This window comes from Tasmannia lanceolata, unplaced genomic scaffold, assembly GCF_043159265.1.
Source record: "Tasmannia lanceolata isolate RefF3 unplaced genomic scaffold, GAP_Taslan_0.1 ptg000004l, whole genome shotgun sequence".
Taxonomy (NCBI): Eukaryota; Viridiplantae; Streptophyta; class Magnoliopsida; order Canellales; family Winteraceae; genus Tasmannia; species Tasmannia lanceolata.
The window spans coordinates 1,885,113-1,903,232 of NW_027518681.1; the positions used below are offsets into that span (position 1 = coordinate 1,885,113).

At 37.3% G+C, this 18,120-nt stretch overlaps 1 protein-coding gene across 1 annotated transcript; it reads left to right on the forward strand.

Annotated features, from left to right (window-relative positions):
* Positions 1 to 348: 348 nt before the first annotated feature.
* Positions 349 to 17,906, forward strand: SPD1 (P-loop containing nucleoside triphosphate hydrolases superfamily protein). Its single transcript, XM_077377621.1, has 9 exons — positions 349 to 884; positions 2,506 to 2,720; positions 6,322 to 6,472; positions 6,635 to 6,826; positions 12,833 to 12,995; positions 13,299 to 13,540; positions 14,027 to 14,203; positions 14,283 to 14,447; positions 17,267 to 17,906. Exons 1-9 carry the CDS (start codon positions 390 to 392, stop codon positions 17,570 to 17,572), a joined length of 2,106 nt encoding a protein of 701 aa, XP_077233736.1. The 5' UTR covers positions 349 to 389; the 3' UTR covers positions 17,573 to 17,906.
* The last annotated feature ends 214 nt before the right edge of the window (positions 17,907 to 18,120 follow it).

Sequence of the window (18,120 nt, forward strand, 5' to 3'; positions counted from 1 at the left end):
CTCTCCCGAAAAAGTGAGTCGCTAATTAGCTTTATGCGAAATTGCGCGAAATTGCCTAACAAGTACCTTTTTAGTATATTCTTTTTCAAAATTTGCAAAATAAAATAAATCGGAAAACAGAAAAGAAATAAAAACAGGTAACCGATATTGGCACTTCCAATTTCAATAAACACACTAAATCCCATTGTTTTTTATAATTAACCCACTGTCAAAGCTCTCAAAAACTAACTAAAAAACTAAAGACAAGATGAGTTAGTACAATTATAATAATTGGTAGTGCCAATATCACTACCGAAATATCCTTTTTATCATTCACCACCACCTCTGCCCCCTCCACATTCTCCTCTCTCTCTCTCTCTCTCTCTCTCTCTCTTCATCTTCTTCAGAACATGAAAACTCTAAATTCCCGATTTGTCCTTCTCGATCTACAAACCTCATGGCATTCCGCTCACAGAATCCCAATCTCAGCTTTCACATACCTCCATTCCTCCAATCTTCTCTCTTCCTTCTCTTCCTCATTCCGTCGAACACGTCGCACCCGAAAGCAAATCGGAATCGGAATTGCCTCTTCCGGATCCTCCCAATCGGGCCTATCTCGGATCCGACGGCCCGCTGACCGATTCTCACAATCCGGAAATGTAGTCCTGTCTACACCTTCAACATTAATGTCGAGACCTGATGTTGAAATTCATGAATTAGGGCTTTTTCTTGAATTGGTTCCTCCGAGAATGAGGAATAATTTATTTCGGCACCAAGAGATTTCGGAGCTTGTGGAAGTGGTAATGGATTTGGGAAGAAAGCCCATCGCGAGATTTCCAACCGGGGATTGGGTGATTTCGGAACAGACGGTGAAGATCGAAGATCTGCGGCATGCGATTTCTAAGGTGAAAACTTTTCATTTCATTTTTTAGATGGCTAGTGGAAATTTTTAAAATTTCGGCGTAAATCTTAAAATTTCGGTGTCGGTCCGGCCGAATTCCGAAATTTCGGTGGATAATTTGATATTTCGGCCGAAATTTAAAACCATGAGTCACTCAATGTCATAAGGTGGATGAATAACTGGTACAAATTTTGATAATTCGGCCGAAATTTAAAACCATGCTCACTCAATGTCATAAGGTGGATGAATAACTGGTACAAATTTTAATATTTCAGCCGAAATTTAAAACCATGGTCACTCAATGTCATAAGGTGGATGAATAACTGGTACTCCCATCTTTGGAGATTTGATGACCCTAGTGAAGAGATCTAGATTCGTATTGAAATGGCCATAGAGTGCGGTTCCAACATGCTTGGAGTTACAGCAAATAGTGTCGCCTTCTGTCTTGCTCGAACAGGAGTTGACAGACATAGACTGGAGCTTTTCAACTTTCTCCCTACTCTTTCATGGGGAGGTGTTTTTTTATTTTGGTTTTGTTTGTTTATCCTTTGACCGCGTTGATCTTTTCTTTTTAATGAAATTTTCTGCTATTCAGAAAAAAAATGTCTATTCATCCAATAGAGGGGATATGTGTTTGCAGTTCTTAAATAGAGGAATTAGTTTCTATTAGGAACAAATATGAAGAATAAAGATAACCATAAATAAAACCTGGCTTATAAGACTAACTCCCTGGTATGACAAATTGCACTTCACAATCTAGTCATCCACTACACAACCCATCTATACTTGAGATCCTTACTAGCTACCATCCCGACACTGAGCAATTGCATTATCCCAACACGTATAAGAGTGCATCGCAATGCCTGTTCATGAGTCCTTGGTTGAGGGAGTAGCTACCATCTTCCTTGTTGGAGATACAGCCCTTCTTGGTTGAGGGAGAATACTAGGAAGGTGGGTGGAAGAAGCAGAAGAAGATGAAGGGAAGAACATTAGAGGTGACCAATCCCCCCCCCCCCCCCCCCCATCTCTCTCTCTCTCATTCTGCTTGGTCTGCCCCAAACTTCTCCCTATTTTTACCATCTCAGTTCTCATGCTAGAAAGCGAAAGGAACGATGGCATTTTGTTCAGTTTAAACTCTAAATAAAAATCTTACTTTAAAAAAAATTAAAAGGATAATTTTTTAAAAATAAAAATAAAAGGGCGGCCTCATAGAAGAGAGCAAGCTCCAATGTCAGATTTGTATATTATTCTATAAATATTTGTTCATGTAAGTATAAATTATATATGAAGCATTTTTTTATAAATACTTTATAACTATATAACCTTACAAATAAAAGGAAATCAAAATAAGTTGTTCTAACTCCTAATACATATTAATCAGTGCCAGACAAATATCCAACAGTGCAGTTATTTTGGAGAATGGTGGTCCTTGTTACATAGTTTGTAATGTAATTTTAATGAGTCACTTCCATGCCTGACAATGGTCTCTGTTAATTGACCAAGTTCTGGTTACCTATACGTGAAGGGATATGTATCGTATGGATCTAAGATCTATAGAATGATCTGATTATCAGTATGCCTATATTGATCCTTATTTTTTATAACAAGCTACTTGATTTCTACAGGTCGGTGAATTTTCTGATGACAACCGTTCCGGTATTAATCATTCCTTGCACCGTATTAGTGCAATTCGAAACCGCAAGATGCAAATAATAGGTCTCACTTGTCGGGTTGGCCGGGCCATATCTGGAAGTGCAGAGATGATAAGTGACTTGGTTGAGAGTGGAGGTTCCATTTTGGTCATAGGACCTCCGGGAGTTGGCAAAACAACCTTAATCAGGTATTGGCCTTTCTGATCTGTTCAGTATCATAAACTGTTGATAGGGACTATCTTCATTTATTGAGATCTCATATAGGAAACAGTTTTATCACTTTTTCCAAGAATCATTTTAATGTTAGATGTAATCTGATCCTTTGATGGTCTGATGATTTCAACAAAAGATGGCTTGCAATTTAGTTCTTTGGTTTAGTTAAAATATGGATGCAACCAATTAAATCATGATGATTATGCTTACATACAATAATTCAATTCATGAGTTCTTATCCTTGGAAACCAAAACATTGCATACCTCCAATGGTAATACATTGCAAATGGTAATATATGATATGTACATTCTATGCTATTGTGTCTGATTGCAATATGACTTGAATTTTTCCCTGCCCTTTTTGTTCTCTATTTCCCTGCACAAACTTTGTCATCGTGCATTTAGTGTCATTAATCTTGGAAATACCCTTGCTTATAGGACTGGCAAAACGGACAAAGTATTGGAAGTTAAATATTAATGAAAGCGCGAGATGCATATCGTCAAGGAGCAAATTTTTTTTAACAAACTGTTTGCAAAGAATAACTTGATTAGTATAGCACTTTTCAGAATGCTGTGTATACAACTAAAGTAAAGATTGAATCATAGTTGTTAAAATATAAAAGATAAATAACGCCTTTCTCCAACAGCTTAACCTTTCGGAGAAGTCAGTAAGTTGTTAACATGGTATCAGAGCCAAAGGTCTCAAGTTCAAACCTCCCGGATAGCAAAAATCCACATGCGATGGTCGGCCCAAAGTGGGACCACATGTGCCACGTGTGGCCGCCACGTGTTTGCCAAGTGGGCCACACGTGCGGGGGAGTGTTAAAGTATAAAAGATAAATAACGCCTTTCTCCAACAGCTTAAGCTTCTGGAGAAGTCTGTAAGTTGTTAACAATAGTTTTAAAACTCCCCCACGTCCGTGTCGACTCCTTTTTACCTTGGCCGCATTCCGCTTTCCATTGCATCCACGTTCCACTTTTTGCCCTACAGAGTCAATAAAAACTCCTTTGACTCTCCCAAATTATGACCGCTTCAACCGAGTACTCAGCCACGTCAACCGAGTACTCGACCCCTTTGTGCCGAGACGGGTAGGATTTTCTTCAGCCGCGCTTTGCGCCTCATCCATGTTTTTAAACACTAGATTCAATGGATGGTTGCTATACCCCTATTCTAGTGACATGCACTTGTGATTCTTTTTCAAAGAAAAGAGATGTTATGAATAGGGAGGTTCAAAATACTGGTATCGGTGTATATTGACTGAAAGCTGAGATAATATGTAGTTTAGAGTAGCTCAATTGGTCAAATCTTTGCCAGCCGCGTTTTCCGCCACATCTACGTTTTTAAGCATTGGATTCAATGGATGATTGATATACCCCTATCCTAGTGACATGCACTTATGAATTTTTTCAAAGAAAAGAGATGTTATGAATATAGGGAGGTTCAAAATACTGGTATCGGTGTATATTGACTGAAAGCCAAGATAATATGTAGTTTAGAGTAGCTCAATTGGTCAAATCTTTGCCCTTGTCAAGCTTGTTACTACTTGAACTAAAAGTGTAGAAACAACTAATTTAAATAAAAAATTATCAAATAAAAATTAGAAATAGGTATAACACTAACATAGCTGCGTAACTTCATGAAAAAATGCAAAAAAGCTAGTAAAAATAGGCACATAGATCGATTACATATGCAGATCGTGCTCTAAACATTTAGATCTAGTCGTTGAAAAATTTAAAAAAAATATTATTTCTTAAATAAAATTAAAATAGATAAAAATAATAAATGATACATAAAATGAAGAAAAAGCCAAACCATGCATAGCTTGAAGGATCTAGCGTAATAGATGTATAAAACAAATCAAACAATACACACAAACATATCATTACAAGATGGAATTAAGAAAAAATAGAAAATAAAAATAAAATGTATGTGAATACATTTTGAAAAAAGAAGAAGAAGTATGTGACACCCAAATCTCCTTAAATATTGTCATAGACATGTACATGTAGTGTGTACTGAGTAGTGCATGCTTATGATGTACAATTAATCCATTAAAAATGAGAGGAAATAGGGATTTTTTGTATTAGTAGATAGTTCGAACCATGATGAGGAGTGAGTTGCTTTCTAACTTTGTTCTCTCCAAGATGCCATAGAAGTCCTTCTACTATGAATGTTTTTTCTTCTGACAATCATATTCTTGAGGGTCCATCTGGTTGCACAATTCCTAGAGAATGTTGGAAAGTTGCCATAAGAAGTAACTTTACGCTTCTTTAATGCAACTTGTTGAGGGTCCATCTTTAATGCAATTTTTTTTCTGAAAATCATATTCGCAAGGGTCAATCTGTCCCAAGAATTTCCAATGGATTCCACCTCATTCTCTACAACAAGACGGAGCATGAAGAAGCTAGGTAAGGATGCCGCCTGCCACCAGGAAGGATGGAGAGAGTTTCTCCTCGTCACTTTCTCCATTTTTTGTTCCTTTGCCTTCCCTAGAGAGTGGGAAGGATGAAGGGACTCCTCTTCCTTCACTTTCTCCTTTTTCTATTCCTCTGCCTTTTCTGTGTTTTCCTTCGTTAACGACAAACAAAGTAATGTTTTTCTTGGGGTTGTCAATAATTGGGGTTGTGACATGAAATAATTTTTTTAACATGGGACTAGATATGAAATAAAATTTTAAGATTCTGAGCAGATATGCCTTAAAACTTATTTGTTAACTCAAGGGTAAGTATTTCCATTTATAGTGGACAAAAAGGTATTATGTCCATGAAGTGGGCATATTGGTATTCCCATAATATAATCATGTTCATAGTAATAATAGTAATAGTAAATGGTTTATGAGTTCAAGCTCAGATAGAATTTCTGAGGTAGAGTTTTTAAATAGGGTGGCTGCCTATGTTGTTTGGGTTATGTTAGATATTGATTCTATAGGACCTAACATAGATAGGGTGTACCTAAGAAATCATCTTCATCGGATCATGGTAAGCGTTGATTTGTGGAGGTTTAAAATGGACGTCTACAAAAATGGTCCATTTTGTGCCTCTACAGATCGAACGGTTAGGAGGATCCTATGGAGATTGTTTCTTAGGAACAATGTCAGCTTCTATGGAATGAATGGCTTGGATGAGTCAAACAACGTGGGAGATGCCCTGAATAAAAAATCTACCTCAGATAGAATTTATGAGCTTGAGCTCAGATACTGCGCCCCCTAATAGTAAACTAAAGATATTAAATAATAATGAAAGTATTTATAAATAATATTCAAAGAATGCACATGTGTGAGTATGTGTATGAATGGTTACGGTTAGTCCAGCGTTGATGATGTTTCAAATTCATCCAACTTGGTATGCAATCATATTTTTTGTTCATTATATATTTAGGTGATTAGCATTTCTTAATCAAGTTTTTGAACATTGTCCCCAAATTGTTTAAAAAGTTTGGTCCTAGTTCAAATTTCTTCAAGAGTAAATATGAAATACCTTCTTTTTCCCCCTTATGCTTCTTGACATCAAGATGACCTTTTATTTTTCTGTAGCCCACCTTCTCAATATAATAAAATTCAATCGTTCTTGATTCAGAGGAATAGCTAGAATGCTAGCAGATGAACACGTGAAACGTGTTGTCATCGTGGATACATCAAATGAGATTGGAGGTGATGGAGACGTCCCTCATTCAGGAATTGGTCGTGCAAGGAGAATGCAAGTTCCGAATGTCAATATGCAGCATAGTGTGAGCTTTGAACTTGACACTTCTGTGTAGATCATTAAATGTATCAAAATTGGATTATTGTGACCTTGCACAACAGAAAGAAGCTCAGTCTGTTTCTTTTTCTTTTTATATAGATATTGTTTGTCAATTTTGCTAGTTGAGCTATGTTCAATGGTTGTGCAGGTTATGATTGAAGCGGTTGAAAATCACATGCCAGAAACCATTATAATTGATGAAATTGGAACAGAGCTTGAAGCATTGGCAGCCAGCACAATAGCTCAAAGAGGTGTTCAATTAGTTGGAACAGCTCATGGAACGACAATTGAAAATATAATAAAAAATCCTTCTCTACAGATCCTTGCTGGAGGCATAGAGGTGCAAAGCCACATCCTCACTTTTATTTGTTGCGTCTTATTGTTACAAGTTATGGCATTTGATTGGATTCTCTTCGTGTTCAGTTTATGTTGGCTATCATGGTTTTAAATTTCGGCCGAAACATTTCGTTTCGGCCGAAATATTTCGTTTCGGCCGAAATATTTCGGTTTCGGTGGAAAACGAAACGAAATTCACAGTGAGTCGGAAAAGTACCAAACTTCGCCGAAACGTTTCGGAAATTTCGGTCGAAACGTTTCGTTTCAGTAAAATTTCGGTGAAACGTTTTGGAAATTTCGGTGAAACGTTTCGGTGAAGTACAAAATTTCGAAATTTCAGAAATTTCGGTGAAATTTTTACAAGATTTCGTCTGAAATTTCGTACCGAAACCGAAACCGAAACCGAACCGAGATTTAAAACCTTGTTGGCTATGAAGTTACTAGGTTAATGATATTTCCCAAGGAATGAAATATTAAATGAAATATTAACTCTCTGGAAACCAGCCCATAATTTTCGTTCATTAAATCCAATCAAACCATTGAAAACCTTCGGAAACTATTCCATAATGATTATTTGTATTATCCATATTTTGGAACATCTTGGTCATAACTAATATTGAATTACTAGTCATGGAGATTTTATTCGACCTTCGAAACCAATTGCATCACTTGAAATAAAACTACTTCGATGAGTTTTGGAGTCGATGTTGATATCCTATGTTCTTGGAAAAGTCCTGTATAAATACCCATAACACCTTAAAGTAGCTTAAGAAGGATCATAGGTTGGTGAGTCAAAGTACCCAATAGGGATTCCTTGAAATATAGATATCTCAGGTTGGGGACCCAAGTAACTTTGTATATGGTACTAATCATTCCCTAAATAGTGATTTATGACTGTTCATCTCATGATGATCAAACTTGTGCTATACTGATACACACTATCTGCATGTTGTGTATGATTCCCATATTGTGAAACATCACTGGAAATGACAATCATCTCACATATGACAACCATATACGTGAGCTGTCTCGGATCATACTAGTTGTGCTTATTTACAAGTTCATTTAGAACTGGTAAATCAATTTTCAATGTGCCCTGGACAGCCTCACAAAACCTAATTCCCCTACAATGTTCCTTAAGGATGCTGTCTCTCTCTGTCTCTCTGTCTCTGTCTCTCTGTCTCTCTGTCTCTCTCTCTCTCTCTCTCTCTATATATATATATATATATATATATATATATATATATATATATATACTAGCAAAAAACCGCGTGTGATGCATGGGCCGACAAAGAATTGTATAGACCACATCATAGGTTGATCTAAACCGTCCATGTGATGGAACACAGCATAAATAGGTTGTGCCCGTAAAATAATTTCCATAGGCTGATCCTAGCCCTCCAATCTATAGAGGTTTCGATAATTGTTGTTCCTCTTAAGGTGTCCAGAATTCGTCAATATTTTTACAGGTGTCCTGCATTCGTAATATCAAACTTTCCGTAATTTGACCCGCACATAGTGAATAAGGAAAAGTAGTTTCCGATTTCCAACCCGACTGGGTTCAACCCGACCCAATTTGCAATTTCCTCAACCTGACCCAACCTGATTTCCAATTCGGGTTGGGTTGGGTCGGGTCGGGTCGGGTCGACCCAATTTGATATGGTACCAATTGTTGACCACCTCAACTCAAGCCTAGTTGTTTTGGATTTTGAGAACCAATAGTGAGTCACCAATAATTAGTTTTTAACTCACAATCGGTTCTCAAAATCCAAACCAAACAGGGACTAACAATTAACAAAGGGAAATGTTATCCGCACTACTATATTTTGATGATCACACTTCTCACTTTATTAAAGTACGGTATGGCCCGCACCATAGGATTATCCAAACCGTCCATTGTGGACTGTGGGGACTATTTCAATGTTGAAAAAGAAAAACACATATATAGACCTTCTTCAGATGGAACTTAAATTCTGGTTTCGGGTCGGGTTGGGTTGCCCGACAGCCCAACCAGACCCGACCCGATTTCCAATTCGGGTTGATTTTTCCCAACCCAACCCAACCCCATTTGCGAAAAAGCTTAACCCGACCCAACCCAAATTCGGGTTGAACCCGACCCGCGTGGGAACATCCAAGTAACAACGATGGTTTCAAATTATATATAGTGCTAATGTCCTCACTACCATATTTTATAATGGCACTACTCACCGTATTTTGATGATCGCACTCCTTACTTTATTAAAATGTACGGTATGGCCCATACCATAGGATGATCCAAACCGTCCATTAGATGGGCCACTGCCTACATAGATTGTGCCCCAAAAATAATTTTCATAGGTTGATCCGAACCCTCCGATCTATAGCGGGTTATAGGTTGATCTAAACCGTCCATGTGATGGAACAGAACATCAATCGGTTGTGCCCGTAAAACCATTTCCATAGGTTGATCCTAGCCCTCCAATCGATATAGGCTGATCCTAGCCCTCCAATCGATAGAGGTTTCCATAATTGTTGTTCCTCTTCAGGTGCCCGGAATCCGTCAATATTTTGCAAGTGTCCTACATGAGTAATATAAAGTAGTTCTTTCGTCATTGTCATATGCCTTTATCTCTTCTTGGTAGTTTTTTTTCGTAATTGTCATATACAGGTACCCGGGTCGGTACTTTTTGTATGTAGATTACGATTTTACCCTCAAATAATTTCTCATAGAGATAAATGTTAGATATTAGCAAAGGGGTTAATGGTAAAAGAGTAATGCTGATGTGTAAATCTCACAGAAAAAGAAAAGAAATTCCTTTTTTCTCTAGCTATATAGTAGTGTGTGTGTGTGTATATATATATATATATATATATATATATATATATATAGCAGAAGAGAAAAGGGAGAATTATTGTCCATTTAACACGTCAATGGGGAGTATTTTTACCCTTTTTGCCCTCCCCACATATCTGTCATACTATCTATGTGAGGGTAAAATCGTAATCTACATACGAAAAGTACCGACACGGGTACCTGTCTATGACAATTACGGAAAAAAACTACCGAGAAGAGGTAAAGACATATGACAATGACGAAAGAACTTCTTTATATTACTCATGCAGGACACTTGCAAAATATTGACGGATTCCGGGCAACTGAAGAGGAACAACAATTATGGAAACCTCTATCGATTGGAGGGCTAGGATCAGCCTATATCGATTGGAGGGCTAGGATCAACCTATGAAAATGATTTTACGGGCACAACCAATTGATGTTGCGTTCCATCACATGGACGGTTTGGATCAACCTATAAAGCTACATAATTTCAATCTTACCCCCCTCCTTTATGCTTTTTTAATAAAAAATCTATACGGTGATCTTAACCATCCGATTTAAGAGGAACAACATATTATGGAAACCTCTATAGATTGGAGGGCTAGGATCAGCCTATGGAAATGATTTTTGCGGCACAACCTATTTATGTTGTGTTCCATCACATGGACGGTTTGGATCAACCTATAATGCGGTCTGTACAGTTCTTTGTCGGCCCGTGCATCGCACGGGGTTTTTTACTAGTATATATATATATATATATATATATATATATAATGAAAATCAAGTCAATAACAAGTCTAACAGAGCATTGACTCTGTAAGGGAACACAGTACTGACAGTCTCCCTCTGACCCTCAAAGCCAGTTGAGACCGACTCGCAGCCCATAGAATTTGTCTGTAAAACACAGGCTTCCAAAGCCCCATTTCATCGAATTTGTAAGGTTGTCGATGGAGGCATCATTCTGAACAGTGATGGTCGCACACTTGATGATATTATGCACCGGCTGATACTTTTGCTCCATGTTATAAAAACTTTATGGTTCCTAAACTCTTTGCAGAGAGAGAGAGAGAGAGAGAGCTGTCGCTACAGTGTTATCATAGCAGTATAACAACAGGGTAGTGATTTATCAGACATGGTTTAACTCGAGAAGGAACTTTGGAGGTCATACTGCTTAGCTTCTTATTTGGATCCATGGTAGTGTCTGCAGTGCTCTTCTATTTAGTACTACTCCTACTTCTAGGGCACACATGGATCCCAAAGTCGATCTAAAATCATCTCATGGACTAAAATGTAATTCCTCATCCTCAAAGACCTGAGGACATGCCCTGGGTCAATTTGGACCATACCACTCACTATATATTTAATGTTTGGACTTGTAAGCAACATTGCATGCATAAGAATCCCCATTATAGATGCATAAGGGGCGGTACTTATCATTCTCCCTTTGCATCTTGAGGAAATTGTCATTCACTATATCATTTGAATGATCAATGTCATAATGGTGAGGCATTCATAATGGTGAGGCATTTCCCCCCCTTTAAAGTCCTGAATAAATAATCTCCAAACAATTGTATGGATATATTCATATTGAATAATTCTATTGTTGCAGTCTTACTATCACGATGCAATTTAGTGCCTAGATATAGGAAGCCTCACTCAAGTCGTTCATGTTGAGGTTCTTGAGTAACCAGAGCTTAGTGAGCATTCGAATATCACTCCCAATGAGGAGAATATCATCAACATAACACAAGGAATGCAACCATCCTTCCACTGGACTTGATTTTATATATATATATATATATATATATATATATATATATATATATATATATATATATATATATATATATAGAGAGAGAGAGAGAGAGAGAGAGAGAGAGAGAGAGAGAGAGAGAGAGAGAGAGAGGGAGGGAGGGGGATGGTTCTTCAAGGATTTTATGAAATGAAACATTGTAATCGCTTGATTGAAAAACAGATTCCAACTCCGAGAGGCCTATCTGAGACCATAAGTCGACTTGTGCAAATTTAAGTTATTGGCCATGTAGAATAAAATTCTTCTTGGAGGATCCTATTCATAATGGTAGTTTTAAACTTTTAACATTCTCTGTTAAATCTCGTAACTGTAGTGAGTTGCAATATTTCGTAAAATCGAATTGATTTTAACATGGCTTTAATCTAGTTGTCCTCATAATCATACCTTTTTCATGAGTAAAACCTTTTGCAACAAATTGGAATTTTTAGGTTCCACACTTCCATTTGCACCCTTCTTCCTCTTTTACATCCATTTGTCTCCAATGTACATCATCTCAGGTGGATCCACTTTAATCTAGAGTCTAGAGTCTAGACACCACTGAATAAATGCAATCAATCTTTGATTTCATAGTCTCCATCCAAATCCAATGTGGCACATCATGTTTCCTTACAGATTCTGCAAATGTGTATGAATTAGTGTCCGAGTCATCGGTAGCCCTGGAAAAGAATTCTTAAATCTGACGACCTGGAGGCCTAGAAACTCTTTCACTCCTCAAAAAGGATTGTCTATAGTCTTAGGTACAATAGCAGGAAGATTTTCCAAAGATGAAGTCTGTTCCTACATATCAATTACATTTTGAGGCCCTCATCCTCATGAAACACTCGTTTCTACTTAGGAAGACCTTTTTCTCTTGTTGGCAAACGTCATAAGCCCCTTGGTTTCCTAGGACAGGCATAGATCATAATTTTCAACTCAGAAAAAGCGCAGATCATATTGAGAATTCAATTTACTGATCTTAATTTGCAAAAAGGCCTAGCATGACCCAATACCTTTATGTGCCCTAGACCAGGCTTTTGACCTCTTAAAAGCTGATTTGGCGTCTTATGAATAGATTTTGCTTTGTAAGGTTCAGTGGGATATCTAATAACATTACTCTGCTTCAATATCTTTTCTTGTTTTTGCTTTGCCGATTTCCATTTCTTTGTTTGGTATTTTAAGAAATTTTCTTGGCCTAGTAAACCTACCAGGAGAATGCCATGAGAGTACATATTTCATTCGATTTCTGAAATGTACCATTGTGCAAACCCAATCTAAAGCAAATCAGTTTTGTTCATGACTATTTGAGAAGCATGTTTTGAATGAACGATGTAAATGTCAAACCATGAACTTGATTATAATTATAATAGTGTGTATGATTCTTACTAACATATGCTCGGATTCAGAGTGTTACACTTGGCGATGATGAAGCAAGGAAAAGAAAAGTGCAGAAGACAATACTTGAGAGGAAAGGGCCTCCAACATTTACTTGTGCTGTTGAGTTGATATCCAGGACTGAGTGCCGTGTTCATCACAGATTAGAAGCTACTGTAGATGCTATTCTAGCAGGTATTATGCACCGTTTCTTTGGAGCATTTAACTTACGTAATGTAATTTTCTGTGATATTATGTTTTGCATAAGCGAGTTGCTAGGGACCATTGCAGAAAGGCATTTCGTGGCTGGCTGTTGCATGTGTGAGCAGCCACACAGGCCACTTTTCAGCAGATATTGTCTTATTCATTTAATTCATGTGAGGTGGCTGCTCACACATGCAACAGCCAGCCGTGAAATGCCTTTCTGTGATGGTCCCTAGCATATCCCTGAAGGTATATGCCTAAATGTTAATCCTGATCAGAACTATCTTAAAACAGGGAAGTCTCCTCTGGTTGAAGTCCGTCACATGGATGAGAAAGCTATCAGTTCTGCAGACTGTAACAGGGTACCTGAAAAACCCCATATGGAAGTATCTACAATTACTAGTATTGTGGATGCAGAGGGTGAAAAAGACCCTGCCAAAGATGCCGCAGATTATTCTGTTGCATCTAGCAACGAAGGAAGCCATAATAGATCTCCAGGCAACAGCAGTTCACCAATGCTTGTCTACACTTATAAGGTAAGCATTAATGTCTGGTAAATGTTTTGGAAGTCTAAATAAGTTGCTGATATGAATATGGATTGGTATGGTTGCATAATTGCAATTGTGCTTCATTGAGACGCTTATCTTGACATGTATCTTCTTGTAAAGGATGCAGGTGTAAATTCTCAGAAAAAAAAGGATGTAGGTGTATGTGTTTCCTTCTGGAATGTTAAAAGTCTGTTCGTTGAGAGTTGCACGATGTCTATTCACTGCCTGTGTCTATCTATTTAGAAACATGGATGGGTTCCTTTTTTTAATAATGGATTTGAAAATTTCCAATGATCATGTAATGGAAAAGTTCGTTCTTGTCCTAGAGATATGTTTTATACAAGGAAAGTAGACCTAAAAACTAATACGGTGTCTTTATATATGTAGGTGATTTGAGCAATACAAGGATTTAACATGAATGCTTGAGAAAAGAGATTTTTAATTCTGACGTTTCTGTGTCAATGATTTTCATAGATATTGGAAGCTGATCTGTTGCAAGTAGCAAGCGTAATGGGGGTGGAGAATGACATAGATGTAACTGATGACATTGCAGCAGCAAATGTAGTTCTTGCCTCAAATTCTGAATTAAAGCAGAATCCCTGGATTCGTGGTGTTGCTAAATTTTACCACTTACCGTTATTTGTTATCAAGGTACGCCACTATTTTATTTAATTATTTCTGAAATGTAGAGATACTGAATTTGATCTTCCTTCTGCTTTTCAAAGTACAGACAAATACTATGGCACAAATGGTAAAAGCAGTTCGTATGATTCTTGGGATGAACTCGTTTGGTTCTGTGTTGGGTGGGCCACTCAATCATTTCTCAAGAGACATTGAAATTGAAGATGATGCTCCTAAAAGAAAACCCTCACTGGAGGAGATTGATGCCTTGGAGGTAAACACCCTGCCCTTACATCTTCATTATATTATATGTATGTCTATGTGTGTGCTTGCATGTGAATGTAAGCGGTTGTTCACTGCACATGAAAAATTCATTTTTTTCTCAACTATTTTAGGTACAATCATGTAATTCATACAAACTAACACCATCAATTTTTTTTGTTACTTAACATCATTTCAGCGAATCTATTTTTTGTAGACTGAATATGTTTTTATTTTTTTTGGAGAATACAACAAGCTGAATATGTCTTTTGGTAACATGTCTTCTTAACACAAGCAGATAAGATATCAGATGAATTTGAAATATATATTGAGGAAAGTTCGGCCATCCTAGGCCCTTGTCACAGGGTGTTTGTGAGGGTCTTGGTCAAGGCATGATGGTTTTCAACGGTTCCTCGTCTTAAATTGAACATATGGAAATGTTCAGTGGTGGTTGTCAACATCATAGCAAAAGGTTGAAGGTTCTTATGCATTGCTTGGGTTGTACGTTGACCAACTCCCCACAACGTACCTTAGTTTCATCTACATTGTCATTCCTTGGGCTGTGGTGGAAAGAGTGGAAGAGAAATCGGCATCATGAAAGGGGAGTTCTTTCATTTTCTAGTAGGATCACACTTATCAAAGCTTCTCTGCCAACCTTCTGGCCTATTTCATGGCCTTAAACAAAATCTACAATTATATTGTGAGGAGCCTGGAGTGGAGAGACTTCAAAAGAACTTCCTTTGGGAAAGAAAGGATGAAAAATAGAATCTTAAACATCTCACCGATTGGAAGGAGGTTTAAAACCTAAGAATTGAAGGAAGGTAGTCATGGCCTTTGCACTATTAGAATCATACGCCGCTTCTTCTTTTTTTACCAGGGAAGAGAAATAGAAGAAGAATAGGAGAAGAAGAGAAGAGGAAGAATAGAGGGGAAAGAGGGGAACAAGGAGAAAGAAGTCTGCGGAGAAATTCTCAATCAATATTTTTTTTGAATGGCAGTTCTCAATCAATATTATTTCATCAAATGCTATCAAAGTCCACTACATGAGGCCTATATAGGTAATGGAAATAAAATTCCATGGAAATAAATAAAGTCCCTAACTATAAATAACATGAAAAATAAAATCCCTAAAACTAAATACCATGGAAATAAAAATCCTAAAATTCCTAATGGGCAAATATCCCTATTATTGGGCCTACAATCCGCATCACACATAGAGATGGACCATCACTTTATAAGAGAAAGGGTGAAAAGTGGAGAAATATGGCCACTATTTATTAGGAGCAAAGATCAAGCTGCAGATATCTTCGCAAAAAAGGCTCACTGGTGATCATCTTTATCTTGTGGACAAGCTACACTATATGTATTGTTGTGCACATGAGTTACTTGTCTGATAATACCCTTAATTAAGGATATAAAGGTATAATAAATTATATTAATAAAAATACCATTGTAAATCACATTCTAATAGACGAGATTACTCTAGTTTCTCCTTCACCTTTTCACATCTTGACCGTGATAGATTTTTCAACACCATCCAATATTTAGAACTATAGTGCCAGGTATGGGTAGAAGCACAACCCAATTTGATACTGACTCAGAAGACATTTAGGCGGACTTGTCCATGTCCTTAACAAGATCCATGCTAAAAGCATTAAATATCATAGTATATGTTGCTTTAGTTCCGGGATCTACAATGTCGCGCATACGAGAATGGACTGCCACTCATATATCACACATGCATCTTCACATCCATGCTTTCATCTAGAAAGGGATAGTGCATTAAGATACGATGACTGCTTATATTTTCAAATGCCATTCTTTTGTAAAATGACACATGATTCTTCGCAACGAAGGCACTGCCCACTTCGTCTTGTTCTAGAAAATGGCCTAGTGTCAAAATCAAGAATGAGTTGCATGTTCAGTCTTAACCAGACAACAGGGTAGACCGTACCAGGATTTGTGATTGCCATGCTTATCCAGAGAAAATAACTTCCAGCTGCTGTTCAATTCAATTGACAGGTTGTGGTTCGTGAATCCTGGAAGATGCCTTTAATTTCAAAGCTGTGACTGATAGGATGCTTCACTGGTTTAGTTAAGCCTTTAGGTGGATGTTTGATTCACTGAAAATTTTCTTATCTAAGTCATGTGTTTGATCAATTTTTAAACTCCATATTAAGCCATATTTGACTGTTTTTATCTGCAATCAGAACAATGTGACTGTCTTTCCATCCCATTTCAATTTAATTAATCTTCAATATTAGGCATAACTGATAATTTGGTTTGGTGAATCATATTTACGACCTATAAACTAGATTACCTCTATATTTCTTATTTTTTGTAATATATGTGAGTCTCCATCCTCAAAAATCACTGCTGCACATCCCTGAAATACGTTTACTTCCAATTCAAACAGCAGTTTGCATTTCGTAAACTTTTCATAGATTTGTTTTGGGATTTGCTAGCGTCCATCGCAAAAGGTTCACAGATGGTCTGTCGCATGTCAGAGCAGCCACAGAGTGAATGATGACAAAGTCTGCTGAAAAGTGAGCCACTGTGGCTGCTCTGTGCTCTGACATGTGACAACCATCTCCAAAATGCCTTTTACGATGGACGCTAGCAAATCCCATTTGTTTTTTTGTCTGTATGGCATAATTTTTAAACTATTTCTGAATAATTTATGGATACTTTATTATTTGAGGCTATTTTAAATGGCCAAGATGGAGGATTAAACAAACCCCATTGGAGCCCATAGTCAATTTATCTGAAATAATTAGCCTTTTATTGGTGGAAATTGTTTTGTTTATTGTTAAACATGTTCCTTTACATTAGGAGGTTCGACTTGCTATCGAGTATATTGTAATCCCCGGTGGAGAGCCAGTAGAACTCCTCCCAAGGCCCTCCGACATAATTGCTCGTCAACTGGAACTTGTGGAGAGCTATCAGCTAGCTGCAGAGAAGTCAGGTACAGAATTATACCCCAGGTTGCAGATTCTTCCCCAGACATTAAACAAGAAGACCTCAATTAAATACAGTGGCTCTTGCTTAAGTAGACAAGAAGAACAGATCTTGGGCTTTCATTCACTACCCACTGGCGGTGGTACTAGCGTTGCTCGACTTCCCCTTTTGCCTGAGTAAGTCAATTGTATCTCCCATTGTAATGAATGCCAATCTTCAGTTTATTGCTCTATAATTGTGGGTCTTGCTTACCATTCAAAAAAAAATTTGTGGGTCTTGCTTAAGTAGACAAGAACACATCTTGGGCTTTAATTCGCTACCCACCGGTGGTGGAGGTACTAGCATTTCCCAACTTCCCCTTTGGCCTGACTAAGTCGATTTTAGCTCCCCTTTTAATGAATCTCAATCTTGAATTTATTGCTGTATAATTCTATGTACATACATGTAAATTATGGGAACTTGGGTCATATAATGAAATTCTTAATCATTTCTTAAGTCGAATGATTAATACAAATGATATTGTTCTTTTTTTCTTTTGGTAAGAGTTTGGCTGAATATTTTGTATTTTATGAACGACACATTTCAATAATTTTGACGCTCCTCTAAACAAGCACAAGCTTATTGCCAGATTTCTCTTCATTTAGGAAGACTAATAGGTTGTGAAGCTAATGCAAGAGACGTTTTTTATTTTGTATTCAAACTGGATAGTGACTGACATAATTCAACTG

Bases quoted from the DNA above. Each gene is read 5' to 3' on its own strand.
- SPD1 (XM_077377621.1), top strand. From the start codon at position 390: ATGAAAACTCTAAATTCCCGATTTGTCCTTCTCGATCTACAAACCTCA. The intron at 885-2,505 runs GTGAAAACTTTT...TGATTTCTACAG, and splicing joins TGCGGCATGCGATTTCTAAG to GTCGGTGAATTTTCTGATGA. The intron at 6,827-12,832 runs GTGCAAAGCCAC...GCTCGGATTCAG, and splicing joins TCCTTGCTGGAGGCATAGAG to AGTGTTACACTTGGCGATGA.